At 32.8% G+C, this 23,246-nt stretch overlaps 2 protein-coding genes across 4 annotated transcripts; one reads left to right on the forward strand and one right to left on the reverse strand.

The window, feature by feature from the left end:
- Positions 1-1,850: 1,850 nt before the first annotated feature.
- On the forward strand, positions 1,851-13,342 carry LOC111708018 (cuticle protein 8). 3 transcript variants are annotated; one of them, XM_023481249.1, is made up of 11 exons: positions 1,851-1,912; positions 4,915-5,001; positions 5,726-5,779; positions 6,382-6,445; positions 7,320-7,384; positions 7,583-7,642; positions 9,778-9,913; positions 10,123-10,187; positions 11,400-11,481; positions 11,609-11,688; positions 12,191-13,342. In XM_023481249.1, the coding sequence occupies exons 1-10, from the start codon at positions 1,872-1,874 to the stop codon at positions 11,678-11,680; spliced, it is 726 nt and encodes a 241-aa protein (XP_023337017.1). In that variant the 5' UTR covers positions 1,851-1,871; the 3' UTR covers positions 11,681-11,688; positions 12,191-13,342. The 3 variants fall into 3 exon arrangements, with proteins under 3 accessions (XP_023337017.1, XP_023337018.1, XP_023337019.1); XM_023481250.1 differs by having other exon boundaries at positions 9,787-9,913; XM_023481251.1 differs by having other exon boundaries at positions 9,829-9,913.
- A 2,628-nt stretch (positions 13,343-15,970) lies between these two features.
- LOC111708054 (uncharacterized) lies at positions 15,971-18,617 on the reverse strand. The gene is made up of 4 exons (XM_023481306.1): positions 18,510-18,617; positions 17,948-18,097; positions 17,081-17,164; positions 15,971-16,137 (listed from the first exon to the last, which is right to left on the reverse strand). The coding sequence occupies exons 1-4, from the start codon at positions 18,562-18,564 to the stop codon at positions 16,055-16,057; spliced, it is 372 nt and encodes a 123-aa protein (XP_023337074.1). The 5' UTR covers positions 18,565-18,617; the 3' UTR covers positions 15,971-16,054.
- Between the last annotated feature and the right edge of the window lie 4,629 nt (positions 18,618-23,246).

Here is a 23,246-nt window from a genome sequence, read left to right on the forward strand (position 1 = left end):
TGCAAAAACACCTCAGTTTTGCCCAGTTATTCATCAAAACAAACTGTTTTTTCAGCAAACACCTCTTGGAAGCCATACAATACAAAAAAAGGATAAAATTGTGAACATATTCTCTTAATTCAAAACCGGAAACAGTCCTTTTAATTAGTGCTCTTAACTCCTCCTATGATAGTAGAATGAGTCGACATATGATTGACTGCGTATACTGCCTGAGGCCAGTATATACAAATTAGCCCACTAGGAGACGCATTTAGTGCGTCAACTAAAAAGGTTTTGAACTCCATGGGGCGGAAATATTGTTTAATTATATGCAATTCATGTTATACACATTCAATAGGAATATAACTGTAATGATGGATGAAAAACAAATTGTTATTTGATAGTACTGATAAACAAAGTTAAAAAGATACATGTCCAATGAACAACAGTACCTTTAGAGGAAGTTAATCTTATTTTTCACTCGGAAATTGGTTTCTTTAACAGAAATAAAGGTTTGAGGATAAAACATATCGACTGTTTTTTGAGAATTAGTTTGATTGTCCCTGTAAGAGGAATTAACCAAGTTGCAATTAGACTTTTGACAAAAAAGTTTAGATTTTGAGAAAAAAAATTCCATTAAAATATTCTATGAATGTGAATGCAGAATTGAAGATATTTGAGATAAGTTCAAGGAATAATTAATAATACGCCTTTAATATTATTTCATCCGTCACATATTTGATTCTCAGAATACTTCTATAAAACTCCTTTCATCCTACTCTTTCCTACTTCTTTCATCCTACTCCTTCCTACTCCTTTAATCCTACTCCTTCCCACTCCTTTCATCCTACTCCTTCCTACTCCTTTCATCTTAACCTCTTTACATTAATCACATCTTTTTCACTAATTTTATTTCACTCAACTCCCTACTTCCTGCTTGTTCTTTTTCTTCCCCCTTCATTTATTGCAATTTTTCTACTTTCCACTTTTCCTTTTCCTCCTCTTTCCTAATTCCGCTTTTCTTTCTTATTCTTCTTCTTCCTGATCCAGTTCTATTTTCTTCTTCTACTTCCCACAGTTTTTTTCTTCTCTACTTCCTGATCCAGATCTATTTTTTCTTCTACATCCCACAGTTTTTTTCTTCTCTACTTCCTGATCCAGATCTATTTTTTCTTCTACATCCCACAGTTTTTTTCTTTTCTACTTCCTGATCCAGATTTATTTTTTCTTCTACATCCCACAGTTTTCTTCTTTTCTACTTCCTGATCCAGATCTATTTTCTTCTTCTACTTCCCACAGTTTTCTTCTTTTCTACTTCCTGATCCAGATCTATTTTCTTCTTCTACTTCCCACCATTTTCTTTTTTTCTACTTCCTGATCCAGATCTATTTTCTTCTTCTACTTCCCACCGTTTCCTTCTTTTCTACTTCCCCTCCCTTAGTTCCACTTTCTTCTATTTACCACCCTGTATTTTTTTTTGTTCAAGAAAGTTAAACCTAATTAAAGCTATTTTGATCGAAAAGATTCAGGATATGCAGGGTGTATGTAAAAACATTATCATCTTTTATATTGGATATGTTCTCTGTTTAGGGATATTTTCAGAGTTATAACATGCAGCAACAAATTACAAAATTCGTGACGACATTTGATAAGAGACCAAGTTAAAACGCTTTTAATTCCATTTTATTCTGTTTATCACTGTACACACACTCCCCCATTTAAATATCCTTCCAACCCCGGCGCTCCCACCGGTAGAGATGTGAGAGACCTGAATGCATAATAGAACAGTATCGTAATCTCGGAACTTCAACGGACGCTAGATAGGCCTGCGACGGCGGGCTTTCGGTGCCATCTAAGATATTTAGTTTAGTTATAACTAGCATAGCTGCAGGATGCAATATTTGCTCATCCTTTTAGTCATTGGAGTCGGCAGGTTTGATTCTTAGTATTAAGAAACTTACATAACTTTGAATGCATGAAAAGTGTACGGCAGACTGCTGTTACTGAGGAGGAATGATATCTAATTAAAATCTATTTGTTTTTGATTATTAAGATAGCCAACTATAATCGGTTTGTTTTTAATTATTAAGATAGCCAACTATAATCGGTTTGTTTTTAAATATTAAGATAGCCAACTATACTCGGTTTGTTTTTAATTATTAAGATAGCCAACTATAATCGGTTTGTTTTTAATTATTAAGATAGCCAACTATAATCGGTTTGTTTTTAATTATTAAGATAGCCAACTATAATCGGTTTGTTTTTAAATATTAAGATAGCCAACTATACTCGGTTTGTTTTTAAATATTAAGATAACCAACTATACTCGGTTTGTTTTTAATTATTAAGATAGCCAACTATAATCGGTTTGTTTTTAATTATCAGATAGCCAACTATACTCGGTTTGTTTTTAATTATTAAGATAGCCAACTATAATCGGTTTGTTTTTAATTATTAAGATAGCCAACTATACTCGGTTTGTTTTTAATTATTAAGATAGCCAACTATAATCGGTTTGTTTTTAATTATTAAGATAGCCAACTATAATCTGTTTGTATTTAATTTATTTATTTTATTGAGGATACAAACAGATTGTAATTATGGGAATTATGAAAAGATTAAATCCCTTGTCCCTTATGTATTAATTAATTAGTATAAAAAAGTTAAAACCACATTTTTAATTGTCTTAGACAATTCATTTCAAGGAAAACCACAATATAAAGTTCATACGTTCGCTACAGTGCAAGATTTTTTCAAAAATTCAAACCATCTCGAAAATAATTTTTAATTAATTTTAAAAATTTCAAATTAAATATTTTTAACTGACATCAAACTTAAAAACATTAAATTAGAAAATTAAAGCAAACTTTCACTTTTACTAAAAAAGCAAACTTCTCTAAATTAGAAAAATGCTTGTCTAGTCTTTATCTTTAAAATCTATTTAGAATCAAAATTAGTTTAGAAATGTGAAAAGTTTAAATCTAATTCTAAGGAATTGAAACTCTGGTTTTCCAATCCTTATAACTTCGTCACCCGATGGTGTAGACTTTTGATATTTCAAACTAATATTGCTGTGAGATGATATAATCAAAGTTTGAAACACAAAAGGTTTACACCATCAGTTTGCATAGATGTAAGATATAGAAAATTTTAGTTTGAGGCAAAGAGACTCAATTCCCTTGTGCAAACTTTTTTTTATATACACACGTACACGTTGTGCGGTATTTAGAAAGCTTTCAATGATCAACTTAATGACGCTTGTTCAAGGTTATAATGCAAGGAAAGTTGATTAGTTTGAAATGTCGAAAAAAAACTAAAAAGTATGGAATAAAGAGCAAATCCATTTATTTAACATTTTTCAAGTTAATTTTGCATTAACTTTGTTTTATATCAACACATGTATGATATAAACCTAATAAATTTGCTTTACAGAGCGGATAAATTTAAATCGTGACTATTGATAAAATTATGACATGAACTTTGCAAATATAAGGTGTATTTATATGTGTACAAATACAATGTACATTGAGAATCAGAAAACAGTGAAATTCAATTAAAAAAATACAAATTCTCATGAGGGAAAAATAATTACTGTAACTTTTAGAACGACTTTAAGAGAGTCTTAATGTCTTAATTTCTAGGAAATGACAAAGTTAGATCAAATATATTTCTAAACTTTTTATACACATTCTCAAGGTTATAGTGCAAGGAAAGTTAATTGAAGTTGCGTATACTCTGTGCACATATTGAAACCAGTTCTCCCATGGGCGGAACTTGTAAACAAGAATAGATGCATCAGTGTTCGTTTAGTAGCCGTGGAGGTTAAAAGCATTAAGTTTTGATAATTTTGATAATTCTCATAATAGTTTCCTACGACCAGAATATTTCATTGATTTTTATGTGAAAGATGGATCCCATGTAAGGTTTCGACATCCGTCTTGTGTTTAAATTACCGCCCAGAGACAGTACACTGTAGTACAAAAGATGAGTACACCTCTGAAATAACTTTCCTTGCATTATAACCTTGATCTATATATAGTACCTTTTATAAACAACTCAACAATCTATTAAAATATGATTTCAAGTGATCCACTAATTCTAGAGTAAAATGAACGATTCACAACGGTACTCTTTCCACCTCTGTCTAATAAGAGATGAATGAGATATTCATATTGTTCTAGCTAAATATTTACTGCGTTTAATCTGTGTTTCCTTATGAGTGAGAATAACGGATTTATGCTGCAGATGCATCTAAGAATTCGATGGAATTTATTACTTTTTAAGATTGAAAAACTATGCTTTCTTCCTCATTCTTCATCAGATAAAGGTTAAAGGGCCGATGCAAACTTTTTGATCCATGCTCTCATAAACTTACGTCATGGGTCCCTTTAAGCTGCCTAAAAATCTTGATGTTTAGCGGTAGACCCTGGACAGAGTATATGTTTAGGTGTGAGGAGGGAGATGCTACGTACAGTTTTGAGTACACCCTGGACAGAGTACATGTTTAGGTGTGAGGAGGGAGATGCTACGTACAGTTTTGAGTACACCCTGGACAGAGTACATGTTTAGGTGTGAGGAGGGTGATGCTACGTACAGTTTTGAGTACACCCTGGACAGAGTACATGTTTAGGTGTGAGGAGGGTGATGCTACGTACAGTTTTGAGTACACCCTGGACAGAGTACATGTTTAGGTGTGAGGAGGGAGATGCTACGTACAGTTTTGAGTACACCCTGGACAGAGTACATGTTTAGGTGTGAGGAGGGAGATGCTACGTACAGTTTTGAGTACACCCTGGACAGAGTACATGTTTAGGTGTGAGGAGGGAGATGCTACGTACAGTTTTGAGTACACCCTGGACAGAGTACATGTTTAGGTGTGAGGAGGGAGATGCTACGTACAGTTTTGAGTACACCCTGGACAGAGTACATGTTTAGGTGTGAGGAGGGAGATGCTACGTACAGTTTTGAGTACAGGGTGAAGGATGAGCACAGTGGACAAGATTTTGGACAAGAAGAATCAAGGTTAATTTTTCTAAAGATTTTTAAAAGCGTTTCCTTATTATTAATAACATTCAGATTTAGTTTTTTATCCTATTTCATAGTTTTTTAATTAACATGATCTATTTTTATTAGAACTCCCTGTAGTTTATTAACCATTGTGTTTATTGATTTACTGGTATAATTAGGTCTTTGGTTTATTTGAATATCTAGTATTGATTCTTTTTATTATGTTTCGGACTGTAATATTGGGACATCCTGCAGTTGATCTTTAATTATGTTTCGGACTGTAGTATTGGGACATCCTGTAGTTGATCTTTTATTATGTTTCGGACTGTAGTATTGGGACATCCTGCAGTTGATCTTTAATTATGTTTCGGACTGTAGTATTGGGACATCCTGTAATTTATTTATTATCATTTCAGGTCTGGTTTTAGGCACTCAGTTTATTTGACCTTTAAATTAGGTCTGTATAAATGGGACACCCTGTATTTGACCTGTAATTGTATTTAGGTCTGTATAAATGGGACACCCTGTATTTGACCTGTAATTATATTTAGATCTGTATAAATGGGACACCCTGTATTTGACCTGTAATTATATTTAGATTTGTATAAATGGGACGCCCTGTATTTGACCTGTAATTATATTTAGCTCTGTATGAATAGGACACCCTGTATTTGACCTGTAATTATATTTAGGTCTATATAAGTGGGACACCCTGTAATTGACCTGTAATTATATTTAGGTCTGGTTACAATACAATCGGTGAATATGAGGTTCAGCTACCTGACGGCAGAAGGAAAAAAAACATTTATTTATAAACTTTGATTTTTTAGAATTCTACCATTGATTTGTGTTTTCTGTCCGGCTCTTATCATTGGCTTTAATTCAAGAATGTTTATATACAGTGGTCAGCGTTAAAATTAATACAATGAAAACGACTTTTCCATTTAAGATTTGATTTCTAACTTCAAATGTTTATCTAAAATGCTCAATTTATGAAATGTAGCTTAAAAGAATTTTGTAAATTTGGAACTGAATAAAATAGTGTACTATAAACATTTTTAGAGATTTCTTATTGCTAATTACAAAATCCTGAGCGAACTTTAATGTTGACCATAATATTTTTTACAGTTTTCAGTGAATATATATTTTTTCATTAAAATATTCATTGGTCAAAATTCTCCGTTGTTTTGAAGTACATAGAAATCCGTAAACTACTCCTAACGAAACACCGGATCGAATTGAAAAATTTCATTTTCTGAATTAAAATGAAGGATATCAGGTTTATTCCTGCTCAATAAAGCATGTGAATCTGACACACCACTCTCTAATTGTATAAAGGGTAACTTGAAATAACGCTACAGTCCCTTTAAATATTCTAAAGTTTTTTTTTAACAGACAGATTGTCCGTTACACGGTCACTGATCCGCAGAGTGGGTATGTAGTTGATGTGTCATATGAGGTAAATAATTAACAGGCCATAACTCTTTCATAGATGTTTAATATGTCTGTCGATGCGGCTCGGGGTCACTTTCACGTGGCTCGTGGCCGTTTTGCTTTCCGTCTTTCACTAATGATAAGTAGTGAAAAGGGGGGGGTATATTTGTTATAAACAATTAACAGATAACTGACTATAGTGGATTAACGAAAATAAAGAAAGAACTGCATAATTCAAATGTTTTCAAATTTTTATTAATGTTTAAAAATAAAAATAAATAATTCTGAAACGTATCCACCCACAAACTAGGAGTTTTGAACGTCGAATTTGAGCTAACTCAGGATTTACAGATAACAAAATTAAGATTAAAAAGTTTAATTTGTCTCAAATGAATCCGAAGGAAGTTTTCCACAACACTGCATAGTCTGTTCAACTACTTTATATAGCCGGTCACTCCCTTTAAGTAAGCAAAGTAAACATTGACTTCAGAAAATTGTTAAAATATATGAGTAACAACTTTCCTTAAATCACTAAAGCTTTCTAATAAAAAAGACGTTTAACGATGAGGGTAATTAACGCAGGGTGATTATAGTATATGAACATATATTTTTGCCACAGGGTGAGTAATAAAACATATTTTTGCTACAGGGTGAGCATAGCGTATAAACATATATTTTTGTTACAGGGTGAGTATAGTGTATAAACATATATTTTTGTTACAGGGTGAGTATAGTGTATAAACATTTATTTTTGCTACAGGGTGAGTATAGTGTATAAACATATATTTTTACCACAGGGTGAGTAATAAACATATTTTTGCAACAGGGTGAGTATAGTATATAAACATATATTTTGCTACAGGGTGAGTATAGTATATAAACATATATTTTTGCTACAGGGTGAGGCAGAATTTAAGGATCAAGGTCCCCCACTTACTGGACAATCATCATTTTCTCCAATTAGGAAAATATGTTTTTGATTTTAATTCTTATTATTTTACTGGTTTTGTATTATTTGATTAGATTATTAACCAATCAGATTTAAATAGTTTATAAAAGCAAAAAAAGTGAAATGTGACCTACAAAAGATGTCAAATTTAAGAAAAATTATTTTTAAAACTTTTCTTTAAAACAAAATGATTAAATATATTTGTTGTTAAAGAAACAAACCTATAGCTCCTGTTGTTGTATCCACCAGACCACATTCAGAAATAGATCACAGGTTAGTCAAAATAAGCCTACTGTAAACCTACCGTAAACCTACAGTAAACCTACAGTAAACCTACTGTAAACCTACTGTAAACCTACTGTAAACCTACTGTAAACCTACTGTAAACCTACTGTAAACCAACAGAAAACTATATTACAACTTTGTCCTGAAAACTGTGTCGTGAATTTCGAGATCAAGTATTGATCTCCATCTTACATCTTATGTATAACAACTTTAATTCCACATTTCGATATCCAGTGGTGGTCATAACCTGTGGGGATAACTTTGATCGAGGGATTAAACATTTATCCTCAAATTCAAAGGTCTCAAATTGGATCTCGAGATCAAGAGTTCATGATTAACAATACTACCCCGGTACTCCACACAAGATTATTAATACTCCCCCGGTACTCCACACAAGATTAAAGATACTCCCCTGGTACCCCACACAAATTAAAGATACTCCCCTGGTACTCCACACAAGATTAAAGATACTCCCCTGGTACTCCACACAAATTAAAGATACTAGCCCGGTACTCCACACAAGATTAAAGATACTCCCCTGGTACTCCACACAAATTAAAGATACTACCCCGGTACTCCACACAAGAATAAAGATACTCCCCCGGTACTCTTCATAAGATTAAAGATACTACCCCGGTACTCCACACAAGATTAAAGATACTCCCCTGGTACTCCACACAAATTAAAGATTCTCCCCCGGTACTCTACACAAGATTATTGATACTCCCCCGGTACTCTTCATAAGATTAAAGATACTCCCCTGGTACTCCACACAAATTAAAGATACTCCCCCGGTACTCCACACAAGATTAAAGATATTACCCCGGTACTCCACACAAGATTAAAGATACTCCCCTGGTACTCCACACAAATTAAAGATACTCCCCCGGTACTCCACACAAGATTAACGATACTCCCCCGGTACTCCACACATGATTAATGATACTCTCCTGGTACTCCACACAAATTTAAGATACTTCCCCGGTACTCCACACAAGATTAAAGATACGCCCCCGGTACTCCAAATAAGATTAAAGATACTCCCCCGGTACTCCATAAAAGATTAAAGATACTCCCCCGGTACTCCACACAAGATTAAAGATACTCCTTCGGTACTCCACACAAGATTAAAGATACTACCCCGGTACTCCACACAAGATTAAAGATACTCCCCCGGTACTCCACACAAGATTAAAGATACTACCCCGGTACTCCACACAAGATTAAAGATACTACTCTTAACAAGATTATACTCCCCCGGTACTCCACACAAGATTAAAGATACTCCCCCGGTACTCCACACAAGATTAAAGATACTCCCCCGGTACTCTTCATAAGATTAAAGATACTCCCCCGGAACTCCACACAAGATTAAAGATACTACCCCGGTACTCCACATAAGATTAAGGATACTCCCCCGGTACTCCACATAAGATTAACGATACTCCTTCGGTACTCCACACAAGATTAACAATACTCCTTCAGTACTCCACACAAGATTAACGATACTCCCATGGTACTCTAAACAAGATTAACAATACTCCTTCGGTACTCCACACAAGATTAACAATACTCCTTCAGTACTCCACACAAGATTAACGATACTCCCATGGTACTCTAAACAAGATTAACAATACTCCTTCGGTACTCCACACAAGATTAAAGATAGTTCCCCGGTACTTCACATAAGATTGAAGATACTACCCCGGTGCTCCACACAAGATTAACGATACTCCCATGGTACTCTACACAAGATTAAATATATAACTCCCCCGTTACTTCACACAAGATCAAGGATACTCCTTCGGTACTCCACACAAGATTAACAATACTCCTTCGGTACTCCACACAAGATTAAGGACTCTCCCACGGTACTCCACACAAGATTAACGATACTCTCACGGTACTTTACACAAGATTAACGATACTCCCACGGTACTCCACACAAGATTAACGATACTCCCCGGTACTCCACACAAGATTAACGATACTCCCCCGGTACTCCACACAAGATTAACGATACTCTCACGGTACTTTACACAAGATTAACAAAACTCTCACGGGACTCCACACAAGATTAACGATATTCAACAATTAAAGCAGTAAAGAATATAGCATTATAGACTTTTTAGGCCTGCTGAAAGTGTGCGATCTGAGAAAAGGTTTTTGCCTAGAGCCCCTGTACATAGACCGGCACATAAACCTGTACATAAACCTGAAGTTAAACCTGTACATAATAAGATGATCCACCAGTACAAGGAACTAGATTAAATACATATATTTGAAAACAATTTGAAATTGTTGTTTTTAAGATTTGCTTTCATTTTGTACCACATACATTGATAGAATTTTCTACCGAAATAAACAAAGAATTATAATTTTAAAACTCTCAACCCCATTCAAAATTGGAAAAATAGTATTTTTCAGAAAATTAGATTTTGAAAAAAAAGTTGATCTATTTCGATTAGGAAGTAGGTACCACGACTTCAGGACCCTATCCTCAACCCGCAGTTTATATCCCTTCATACAACAGGTAAATCTAGATTCAGGGAGTGTTCAAAGGACTGTACAGGAAAAATGAAAGGGAGTATTTTAAGCAAAAATTTGTATAAACCGAATTTTCTTAAAGTACTCTTCTGCATTTAAAGGGACTTTTAATGTGATTTTTGTAAAAAAAGATATTTTCATGATATTTTTGATTTTGTTTTAAATTTACATTTCGCTTACAACTTGTTTTCACGGCTGGTGCTGGATTTTCGAACAGTCCTGAAAAACATGAAATTGTCGTCTTCATTATCAAAAATCCTCTAAACTGGAAAAAATGTTTTTAAAAGTAACTCTCAGATCATAAAAAATAAAAATAAATATTATGAAATATTAACTATATACAAATTCGTCGAAAAATTAAATTAGAATATTACAGGGTTACCCATAAAGGATGAGACTTCAGAGACGACTGTACAATATTTATATTGTCTTTTCATTATAGTCATAATTCCCTACAGCTTCTTTCTATATTTGCTAAATAATTACAGAAACACATTAACCCTATCTCTGCTGGGTACTTAAAAACCAGGATATGCTAGGGGGGGGGGGGCAATTTGACCCCCCGTCTAAATCCCAAAATTTGCAAATTTGCAAAAATTGAATTTTTTATCGTAAAATCCAGTTATATAGTAAAAATGTTTGAAAAAAAATTGTACAAAAAATGAAAAATTATACATTTTTGAAAAGCCCTTGACCATGCCATTTCAAATATGCAAAAATTTTTGCAAAATTTTAAATAACCTGATTTTTAATCAAGAAAAACTAAAAATGTGCAAATTTCCTTTGACAGGTTGTTTGCAAAAAATTTGCAATTTTTTTTCGCAAAACTTGTGCAATTCGTTTCCTTATGTCAAAGGCTTTCCATAAAGCTAAATTTTATTAAAATCTGACAAGTGGAAATGGGTCAAAATAAAGATTTAGTTTGTTACAGGAAAAAACAGTCATTCAGGCAGTGTGCCTGAGGACTCAGTCAGTTAGTATTGAAGCTCGGTTTTAGGGCTGAAGGGAGGGCTTTGGGTATGTAGGAAAAGTCAGAAAATTTCAACAGCCTCAGACCAATGCTTTTTGAGTTATGTAAAAAAACTACAGGAATAGGGTTAATAAATTATATTTATGGTAGAAGCCGTAATTTACCCTTGTGATCATCATAATTTGTGATGTAATCAAATCTGTAAATATTTTATATAATTATTTATAGTGTGAAGTTTCCTGATTACAAAAATAAAATGCATCTTGGAGAGAGTAAAATATTGTATTCTCTCTTCAGAGAGGATATTAAGGTAAAATTATTAAAATATACAAAATTTTTTGAAAAGTTTTATCCACTAACTCAAAATATTCTAGTTCCTTTATCTTTGCAGCCTGATGGCGTGAACCAGTTGTATTTTAAAATTAGATTATTTTTAGGACGTAATGATCCCAGCTTCTGGTGAAATAAAAGCTCACAAATCAAATGACGATGCGGAAAAGCATTCTTAAAGCTTATGGTAATACAGAATACTACAGATAGAACTGTGCAGTGTGCAGTTTAAATACCTTGAAATTATGTTTAAAATTAGAACAAACAGTGTCCGTATCTAATGAATTTGAGTCGCGTCTTAAATCCGCCCAAAACCGGTTTCAATCGAGCGCTGGCTTAAATCTTGAAGCAATGAACACGATTTTAAGTGGAACCCACCATATTTGAGCCTTGGTTTAAATTTAAGCCGCGGCTCAAATTCTTTAAATTCGGTCTCAGATACGTTAGAAATTCAAATCAATATGTTATTAAAGGCGGAATTATAATCATTTACTTTCTTTCGTAATCTATTAAATATCTTTCTATAATCTTAAATATCTTTTGAATAAGATTGCACAAAACTAAGAGAATAAAATCTAAGGGTTTGTTTGCACTGTTTGTAGAACTACTTCTGTTGTAAACAAAACCTTTGTATATTGTTTAAAATTTAACTAAAGTTCTTGAACAATGTTCTCATATGTTTACATTAGGTCTCTCTTGAATGAACAAGACTGTGGGAAAGCTGAAAAAAGTTCTCTTAACTACACTTCTCACACTGTTAAAAGAACATTTTTTAATAATTCCGAACTGATTAATCGGGAGGTCGGTTGTGTACATCTTTTTTTCTATATGTAAAGTGTACACCTAAAAAAAGAATGAAATATTTTTTTTTCATTATTTATTGACATAACAATTTGTGTGTCGTGAAAAAAAAACTTGACTAGAATTATTATTTATTTATCTATTTATTAAATTATTACTTTTTAGAATTATTTTGTAATGATCTGAAGTTAATTTTTCGGTCAATGTTATAATGTTCATCTTATTTTTAATATTATTATCATAAGATTTTCAAATTGTTTTTAACTTGACGGGACAACGTCGTATTTTCCTGTTTACAGAGATCTATGCCCAATTCACAACGGTACCCTATATATCTTTATAAAATCACGAATGTGGAATGTGGGAATTGTTTTTCTGGATTTAAAATTGGCTTATTTTGACAATTTCCTCCTTGAGAGGAAGAAATGCGCAAATCGCTTTAAAGAGCAACAACAACTTTAACCAGTTTATTTTTTAAGGGACCGTTCATTGGTAAAATAAACAGCTTATACGCTATTAATTGATATTAGTCTTTCTTTTAAAAGACAACTGTGGCCGGAGAAAAAGCCGATTTTTCGTCTAGAATTCAAGCGCAAAGGGAAAAGGGCAAATATGCTGTTTAGTTTACTATGAAATTACCCAAATAAGTGAACGGTCCCTTTAAAGAGAGGCTGATGATATATTCTAGACAAAGGTATCGGGGATATGGTCGTGAATCAGTCAGGCCACTATTTAAATGGAAATACACTTTCGAATACATGTGTACAGTCTCTTTATTTCTAAACTTTGTTAATATACAGGGTTACCCACAAATAATAAGACTGTAAAGACGACCCAAAACTTAAAAAAGCTTGAATTTTGATGATTTACTAAAAGATTAAGCACGAAATAAGTCAGTTTTAGCCTACCAGGAACCCTGAATGCAAAAAACGGACTAAACAAATTTCTTGGAATCGTCTCTGAAGTCTCATCCTTTGTGGGTAACCCTGCACTGTCCGTCTAGTCAATATGTACATTTGATTTATAGTAAATATAAATATAAAAAAAATATTATACATTTAATAATCATCCCGCCACGCTAATGTCATTAGAAAGCTCTAACATTGATTTTGTAAATACAGGCTGTCCAAATAAACATAATGAATTCAGTGAAGAATTCGATATCGTCTTTGTTATGTATTAGCATCGTAATACCTAATTTCAAAAGCCATAATATTATTATACAGGCTGTCCAAATAAACATAATGAATTCAGTGAAGAAATCGATATCGTCTTTGTTATGAATTAGCATCATAATACCTAATTTCAAAAGCCATAATATTAGTATACAGGGTGTCCCAATAAACATGGGAATTCAGTGACGAATTCGATATCGTCTTTTCAAAAAATTCTTTGATTTAGTATAGTGATACCTACTGAGAAAACTGTAATCTGTAAGAGTTTCGTCACATTTTGTTAGTTTATGTTTTGACTGCATACGGTTGTACTTAGTAAAACAAGAAAATTGCAGTATACAAACAGAGTAAACTTGTCCGTCTTCACTGTTCATCTTGCACAGACATTATAGACACACCTTTACAGTCTTTTACCCTTTTCATAAAATAAACTCTAGCAGACATAACAATATTATGGCTTTTGAAATTAGGTATTACAATGCTAATTCATAAAAAAGACGATATCGAATTCGTCACTGAATTCCCATGTTTTTGGGACACCCTATCTGATAGAGTTTGTTTTATGAAAACGGGTAATGGCTGTAAAGATGTGTCTATAATATCTCCACAAGATAAACAGCAAAGACGGACAATTGTTTACTCTTTGATATATACTGTAATTTTCTTGTTTTACTAAGTACAACCGTATGCAGTCAAAACATAATCAAACAAATTGTAAACATAGCACTAGCAGACAAAAATAATACGGATTACCGCTTTCATAGTAGGTATCACTATACTAAATCAAACACCGAGAGCGTACTGCATATTTGTTTTTTATAAGTTTTTTTTGAGATCTAGATATTTATTATCTCCGTATCGAGATTATTTAAATTGTACAAAATAGTTTACATGGATTAAATAAGACAGTTTTACATCAAACTCGTTCACATATATTTTGTGAGAATTATATAGGAGTTAATTTACGGATACATTTTAAATAAAAATTTGGTATCAATGTTACTTAGATTTTGCAAAACATGCGAATTGAGAATTGTACCAATGAAGTGGTGGAACGTTAACTGCATAAAATAGGTTGTTGACGAGACATGTTTATGTGGATTGAATAAAGATATTTTACAACCAACTCGTTTACATATAATTTGAGCAAGTTATGTACAGGGTGTCCCACACATCGAGATATTAGTAATAGAGGGGGCATCTGGAATTTTAGACTTCTTGTTGTACAGCCACTGTACACAATGACCCGATCAAAAATTCTACCTGGGGGGATCATAATTCGTAGATCAGTGTTTTAAGACATTATTGTTTGAAAGTGAAGCATACTATATTCAAGCAAAGAAAACAAGCCCATATGATTTTTGTATAAAAATGAGACATGACAAATAGAGAAAAAAATAAAATCCTTCTCCTTAATGACATCTTGTTTCTTATCAAATTCTTTACTTTTGAAATCTACATTGTGCATTAACTCTTAGGAATAGAGGTTTCTGACTTTTAGAATGAAAAGCAATTCTGAACTAATAATAGATCTAAATTAGGTTTGACTTAATTTTAAAGTTATTGAAGAACAGAAAACTGTTAAAATATTTATATTACATAAATGAACTTAACGTGAAACAAGTGATTTTTAAATATAAATAATCTATTGGTTTTGTAGGAGCACCAATATCTCATTGTTGAAAATATTAAAATTAACTGTCCACACAATACCGTATAAATAGATGTACTTAGGATTAAACCCACTGAGCCCGAAATTTAAAAGAGTATCGTTGAACGACACTCTCGAGTTTCCTTTTTGGGGTCTTAACATTTGTGTAGATTTTGAATAAAGAGGTTCTAAAAACTGGAAAATATGAAGAAACTAAATAAAATAATATTTCATAACAAAAATATTGATATCCACAAAACTGCCTAACCCCATTCATGAAACCCGGGTTCCAAAATTGGTTTTCATAATGATACCCCGAGCCCAAAACTTAAGACAGGGTATCGTAATGACAACCAGTTTTGAAACCCGGGTTTCGCAAATGGGGTTAGGCAGTTTTGTGGATATCAATATNNNATTTGATTTATAGTTATAACGGAAAATCATCGTTTGTAAAGTGGAAGGCATAGAGTCTATGTGAAATGATCATTGGTCAATTATGAAACCAGCCTATTTCATAATTTGGTTTTCTTTTAACAATAATTTTAGATTTTTTATAAAATGATATTCCAGGGCCCAAAAGGTTATATAGCATAAATATGTGAAGTACACCTGCAGTATGAAACAGTACAACAAAATGGCCGTTTTACACTTTTTTCTATTAAATTCCTCTCTATATATTCTATTCTCTATGCCTATAATATATAAATATTAGTAAACAGTGGTAAGTGTACAGTACAGCTAACTGAGCACACAGGTAGAGAACTATCATCCCCCCTGGTCTTACTGTAGAAAATCTGTAAATTATGTAAAAGTTTAAGAAAAAAATGTAAAACAACAATGCATCTTAATTGTTATCATACTATATTAATTAACAAAATATGAACAAATGCTTATTAAAAAGGTTAAATATTATTAATTAATATTTATTAATTCATATCCAGGTCTCGACCGTCTTCTTTAAAGATTACTTGTCTTATAAGCTCCAACAAATCATAGTCTTCCAGAATTCCTGAATAATAGGAATACGTGTGAAAATACTTTGATTTTAATCTCAAACAAACTAGGAAAAGTAGAAATCCCGGCAAACACTTTTTCGCACTTAATAATACCCATTACAATGACATAAATAGATATTAAAAACTTTCCGAAAATTTTTCAAAACATTTTACAACAAAATTTGTCAAAGTTTTGCGTGAAAATTTCAGTAAATATGAGAAATTTTACGAGAAATTTTCGAACAATTTTTCCAAAATTTTACACAATTAGATATTTGTATATTTTACGGATGTTTCGAGAAATTTACCAAAAGTATGAACATTTTTCGGATTTGAGTACGAGTATTTTACGAAAAATAAGGGTATTTACGCACCGTTGGTGAGATACGAAATTTGCTAAATAGGCTAGGTGTCTGTTTCAAGTGAAATCTCTGAAATATCAAGAGCAGAGTCACAGCTAGTGTCCTCAAAAGTGTATTATATTTTAAAAGAAACTGAAAAATTTAAAAACACTGTCATATTAGGGGTTTTTTTACATTAACTTCTAGAGGCAGGGACATCATATAAAAATAAAATGTGTCGCAATCAACTCCTAATATTTCTAGGTTTCAGGCTAATTTTACAGTTCCTTAAACAGCTTCTTTTTATTTATAAATTTGGCTTGTCTGGGTGTTTGTTTGTTTGTTTAAGGATAAGGTGTAAATTTTGTTGAGGACATCACGTGACCACAGGAAAGGTTTATGAATGATCAAAATTTTAAAAATTTGTGTTTAAAAGTGTTTTAAAAAGATTATTTAAATGTTTTATAAAATCCGCGAAATTGTTTTCTTTGTTTTTTTTAATGTTTACAATGAAAACATGTTCAAAATTGAAATATAAAATGGGTGCGAAGCGCCCTTAAAGCCTAGTTAAATTAAAAATTACAATCTGTAAGTTTTACAGTACTCTACAAGTTACCTAGTTGTCCTTTTCCTTTACATTTATTGTCAATGCATTCCAAAAAATCTACTGCACAATCCTTTTCCCTGGCATCACAATCGTCTAACGCAAAAATAGTTAAAATTTGGATTCCAAAAAATGCAAAACAAATTTTTGCTGCAAAATGCTAGTCAAACGACTTTATGGTTCTCTTTGATTTTGGATGAAATTTTCTGCATAGAAGTAAAAATTTTGAAGATGGTAGTCACAAAACGTCATTATTCCTGGTATTTCCAAAATGTGGTCTGCCTGTTTTGTGCTTTCCCCTTTCGCCCAAGAGTCGAAGAATTTCGTTCAAATTTTACAATTTAATTTTGAACAAAATTAAAATTTGAACGAAATTCTTAGTATCTCCGGTAATACTGACAGCACATAAAAGGCAGACCACATATTGGAAATGCCAAGTCCAGGAATTGGTTCAAGAATCAAACATGTTAAAGTAGCTGTTGACGACTGAATGTCACAAATAAAATCAAAAATAAAAGACTTCAAGTCTTATTGCTACTCTCCTGTTTCGTGGGACACCTTGTATGTCTTTCTTTTCATTCATTCATCTAATCCCCAGGCTGGAAACTTTTGTACTGTGGATATCGAGATCAATACTAAATCTTGATCTGCTGCTTATCTGCAGATTAATCTAATCTTTATTCGATATCCTGCAGTGTTGTTGTACCCTCAAGGGGTAACTAAAAAAAAATTAATCCTTAAAACTTAAATTAAAATTGCCCGCAGTTTAATAAAGATCAAAGGATCGGGATTATGAGTATGTGTCACTATGCAGCATGTAAAAGTTCCCAACTCTGAAGAATCACATTTTTACAAAAATATTCCAAAAACTTAACCTACTTAAGTTAAAAGCAAATCCGTAATCTTGACCAGGAGGAACTGCTGGGGAGGCAGAACTAGGTTCAGGTTTAGGTCCAGGAGGAACTACTGGGGTTGCAGGACTAGGTTCAGGTTTAGGTCCAGTTTCAACCAGATACATTTTACAGTGACCTGCTCAATAATATAGTTGCAAAATATAGTTTCAAATTACTAAAATCAAATTGAGTAGAAATGAGTCTGCATCACATTCACAAACTAAGATTTTTTATTCTCTACATCCTAATGTCGAAAACTTTAGATATGTCAAACTATGAATTATATTAGATTATATAAACTTAGTTTTAAATATCAGGTTGCAAAGAAATGAGAAGTAGAAAATTTTAGTTTGTGCGAAAGACTCAATTCTTCTATTGGGGTTTTTTTACATTTTCAAAAATTTTTGGTCCTCAAAAAGTTTGGTAAACACAAAAAATATACAAAACAATTTTATAATTTTGCACAATTTTTGCACAGAGGTTTGTCAAGATTCTGTGAATCGTTTCTCTTGCGCGCGACGTTCAGCAAAAATCATTGCAATTCTAACCTGTTATGAAAAAATGTATGAAGAGAAAGAAGAAAGTCCCTTGATTGGAGACCATTGTTGCAACTATACTTAAAACTGCAATTTTAAAAAGATTAATTTGATATTGAATGTAGTTAAAACGTTATTAATTGGAATAATTGGATTAAGAATTATTTCTTTTTTGTTGAAAATTTGCAAACAATCATAGACCTGGCCAATATTCTGGTGAATCAACGAAAAAAAAAATCAGACACAGAATGTCTAGCATTTAATTTTATACAAACTGAAAATAATAATAATTTGAAACTGAATGAGAAATCGTATTTAAAACCTTTAATTCTAATTTCAAATGGAACGGGCAGCCACTGGGCACGTCCCAACTTTTTCTTACCGTTCTGTTAACGGTTATTTACAACCGTTAAAAAGTAAAATTTTAAGTATTCGTTAAGGTCATTTACCGTTATTTACAAATTACCGTTAGTTAAAGTTTTAAATTTCATTAACGGTGCTAACGAAATGGTTTCATTTTCCAACAACGGCAATAGTTGTTAACGGTTAAAGAAATCAAAAAAAAAGCAGCGAAAATTGCGCGAAGTTTAGGAAAAAAAATTGTTGATTAATGGAGCTAATAGCGCTAAAGACCAAAAAAATGGCGTTAATGGTCCGAAGTGCCGAAAAAATGGCAATAGTGGCCTGAAGTGGCGAAACAATTTTTGTTAGCAGTTAAGAAATTGTTAACAGTGCAGCATTTAACGGTCTACTACAGTATTAACGACATTTTAAACTTAAAGTTAAATGCAATTTTAGGTTGAAAAATAAATTACATAAACTTACCGTTTTATAGAAATCCGCTCGGTTTCCGTTTTTTTCCAAAACGGCTAATTAGTTCTGTTAACGTTTTAAAATTTAACGGTTTTGCCATGTGTTAATGGTTACTTCTGTTATTTTTTGAAAACCTCCGTTTCGTTAACGGAACTTTGCCCAGCCCTTGCAGCCGCTTCAGAACTTTACAATTTAATGGTTAAATTAAAGAATTACAAATTGAATTTGCATTAATTGATTCCTGTCTCACTATACAAACAAAATAAGAATACCACTTAAAATTGTATCAAATGTTTCAAGATTTAAGCCGGCGCTAAATTTAAACCGGGTTTTGGCGGATTTTGGCGGATTTAAACCGCGGCTCAAATTCTTTAAATTCCATCTCGGTTCAACGTAAGGATCATGGCTCCTATGGTTGCAGTAAATCCGAACGCCACTACAGCAACAGCACAGGATGTAGCAACAGCTGCATATTCAACAACAACAAGAGTTCTCTGCTGATGAACCTGAAAGGATTCATTTTCTCAAGTATTTCCTCTCCCCTGTTCTTCTTAACTTCCACCGTTAAGGTTTTTAGGTTATAGACACTCCTGAGTAAAGATGCTGAGCCGAAATTGCAGGTGTCTCCAACACTTAATGAATTTTACGTCTTGGAATCCTGGAAAGTATGAAAAGGTCTTCTAATTACTTAATTCAATGGGAGTCTAGAGGGTACTAACAGCATCAGACTCCAGTTGGAGTATTTCGACATGAAGGGGTTGGGGTTCCTTAATCTAAAGTATCCTTTGCTGTACTGCAACCCACAGCCCTTCCTGGGTTTCTACTAGGATTGGAAAATCGGGGTTGCATGGCAATTCCTGATTATGTTGCAAAATAACGTGAGCATCAACATTGCAGAAATAAAGTTCTCCACGTACTGCAAGTGGTATGTAGTTGGTACAATACGGAGTCTCCACAAGAGGTACATGAATTGGGCTACAGGCATACTCATTTATAATTTGTCCTACATGCCTCACTAAGATGCGTTAGGCACTTAAAACCAGATGTACATGATCAGTATCATCACTGATTAACATCCGTTGTTCACACCTGCCAGATTCCTGTTTTGCCTGTATACTCTGGATAACTTCCTGGTTTCTCCTCTCCATAAATTGGATTGAAGGGAGCAAATCCTGAACCGGGTTCAGCTCGCCTGCTTTGGTATTCAGGCTCTCAAACACTCCCTATAGGGTTGTGGCATATAGCAATATTTTTGGACATCCTGGATTATCCAATTGCTTGGATCTAGTTATATTAAAAGTAAATCAAGATTCTTATCTATTAGAAGATTTTCCGCTTCTTGTTGTAGATTCACTCCTCTGATAAATTTATAGGGATAAACCGGATCCTGCATATACGTCTTGGTTGTCTGTCATGCAACCTCCCTGCTGAGGGGAACAGTCTTCTGGCAGCTCAAATTTCTTGTTCTTGGCAGCAATCTTACCAGATACAACATCCTGTAGAAACTCCTCTGAACTCATTGTGAAAATAATCTGGGTCAAGACCAAACTCTGTTGTACGATCTGCAAGGCGTGAAGTTTCAAATTCTCATTGTTTTTCCATCAGGGGCTGTGAACTTATGTTGTTTCCTGGCTCGTAAGCATTCAGAGTATGTAACTTGTTTTTTGCAATTTTCTTTGAAAAATTTAAAAAATTATGAAAAAAATTTATTGTAAATAGATACATACAAGAAAATTTTATGAAAAACCTAATATTTAATTGTAGGGTTACTTTTAAGCATGATGACCGTGTTTATTGATAAGTTTTTGTTTTCGAGAATTACTTTTACTAAAATTATTTCATTTCATAATAGTTTATTCTCACACTGTTAAAAGAACCTCTAACACTTTTTTCGTTTTTTCGAACTGACTGAACACATTTCTACAATTGCAATTTTTGTGAGATATCCTTAACGTTGTGCTCATTATTTTGAACAAAATGTTTGTAATTTCGAAATGCTACTGAGCTGGGAACTTTATAATTGGATCTTTAATCAGACTGCTTAATCCGAATATCCATTGTGGACACTTTTAATTTCTTGCTTAATCCACTCTTTTTGGGATGAAGTACAGAAAAATCAAAAGCCGTTTTTTTAATTTAAAGAGTCCCTCCTTTTTCTGTATATTACTCTTAAATGGCGCGCAAAATTTCAAATTTACCTGCTTCTGATACGCGACTCTGATTGGTTGAATTTTATACAATATTCAGGATACAAGTACAAGATTAGATTAGTCTCGATTTTATGAAAAAGAGAGGATCAAGGATTAATCTTGATATCCACCATTCTCAGGATGTTCAATTTATGACGCCAAATGTTAATTTTTCAGAAGTGTACACTGTACAATGTACAGTGATACATGTAGTTTTACTCTCAAAGTAGAAACTTTAGGGATAGACTACACGTAATTATTTTAGTTATCTTTCCCTGCAGTTATAATCCAATTTAATTAACGTCTCATCCTTTCTGAGAAACCCTGCATCTTAAACTCTGCACATTAAGTTAGTAAATGTACATTGTACAATCTACATCCAAAAAAAAAATGAAATCTTTTGTTTAAAGTTTATTAATTTTTAATTACAAAACATTTTTTTTGTCGTGAAAAAAAGGATTGACTTTTAATTTTTTACTGCTTATTTATTTATGAGTTTATTACTTTTTAGAATTATTCTGTAATGATCTGAATTTTCGTTCAATGTTATAATGTTCATTCTATTTTTGATATTACTATGATAAGAGTTTCAAGTTGTTTTAACCCTTGAAACTTTGTAAAATCAATAATATGGGAATTTTTTTCAAGATTGAAAATTGGTTTATTTTGACAATTTTCTCTATATTTTTTTTTAAAGAAGCTACATGATATATTATATATATTATATATATTCTAGACAAAGTAGCGCTGTTAATCGGGCATTCCACTTCAGACAATATAAAATTAGTCCACAGTCCCTTTTTTTTAACTTTGGTGTCTAGTCATTCTGTACAATTGTTTTACAGGAAATAAACATTAAAAACTATTTAGATTTTAATACCTACTAGCTGAAGGGCCCGGCGTTACCCGTGGAAAAAAATGGAAAAAAAGATTTGAAAAAAAAATTTGAATTTGTTTTAGCCTAAGACACCCTCCGGCTACCCATGAGTGTCCATTCAAATATATATATATATATATATAAATGTCTTGTTTTATTATATAGATGACGCCACACTATGCCGTTAGAAAGCTTTACATTGTTTTTGTAATGTATGATGTATCAAACTACTAATATCCATTTCAAAATTGCAAGCAATATGTTTTGTAAATTATTAACAGGTTGCTATTCAGTCGACAAATGTCATACGTCTAAAAGTTTTTTTTGTCTTAAAACTCATTTTTTTATACATGAATTTTTCTTCGGTTCATTTTGAGTAGCGGTGTCATGTACAATTTTTGACGAATTGTTAAATTAATGAATTTTTAGGGCTGCTTAATTTTTTTGACTTTTCTCACTAACATCACTTTGGCCTAAAGTTTGGCTTTTATTAGTTGTATACCTACTATAAGAGAACAAAAAATCAGTGTGTTTCAATCTCCACCACAATTAAAGGATGAAAAGCTGTATTAAGATTATATTGAATTAAAACAGAATTAAAAGGAAACATGAATTACATTTCTTCTGAAAGGGGATTTTAGGACTGGACTCACAGATTTTATGTCTTTGGACACTCGGCGCTGGCCTCTTGCCCCTCTTGAATCGGGTCTCTCTGCTGGACTCTGTGACTATTGGTTTCTGGACTCTGACCCTCTATACTCTTAGGCTTCAAACTCTGTCCCCACATTGTTACCCTCCTGAACCCAACCTACCTTGCCCTATAAGGGGTCTGCAAGACCCCTTAGGGCAAGGGAGGGGGATTTGGTTACA

This window comes from Eurytemora carolleeae, unplaced genomic scaffold (genome assembly GCF_000591075.1).
Source record: "Eurytemora carolleeae unplaced genomic scaffold, Eaff_2.0 scaffold5, whole genome shotgun sequence".
NCBI lineage: Eukaryota > Metazoa > Arthropoda > Copepoda > Calanoida > Temoridae > Eurytemora > Eurytemora carolleeae.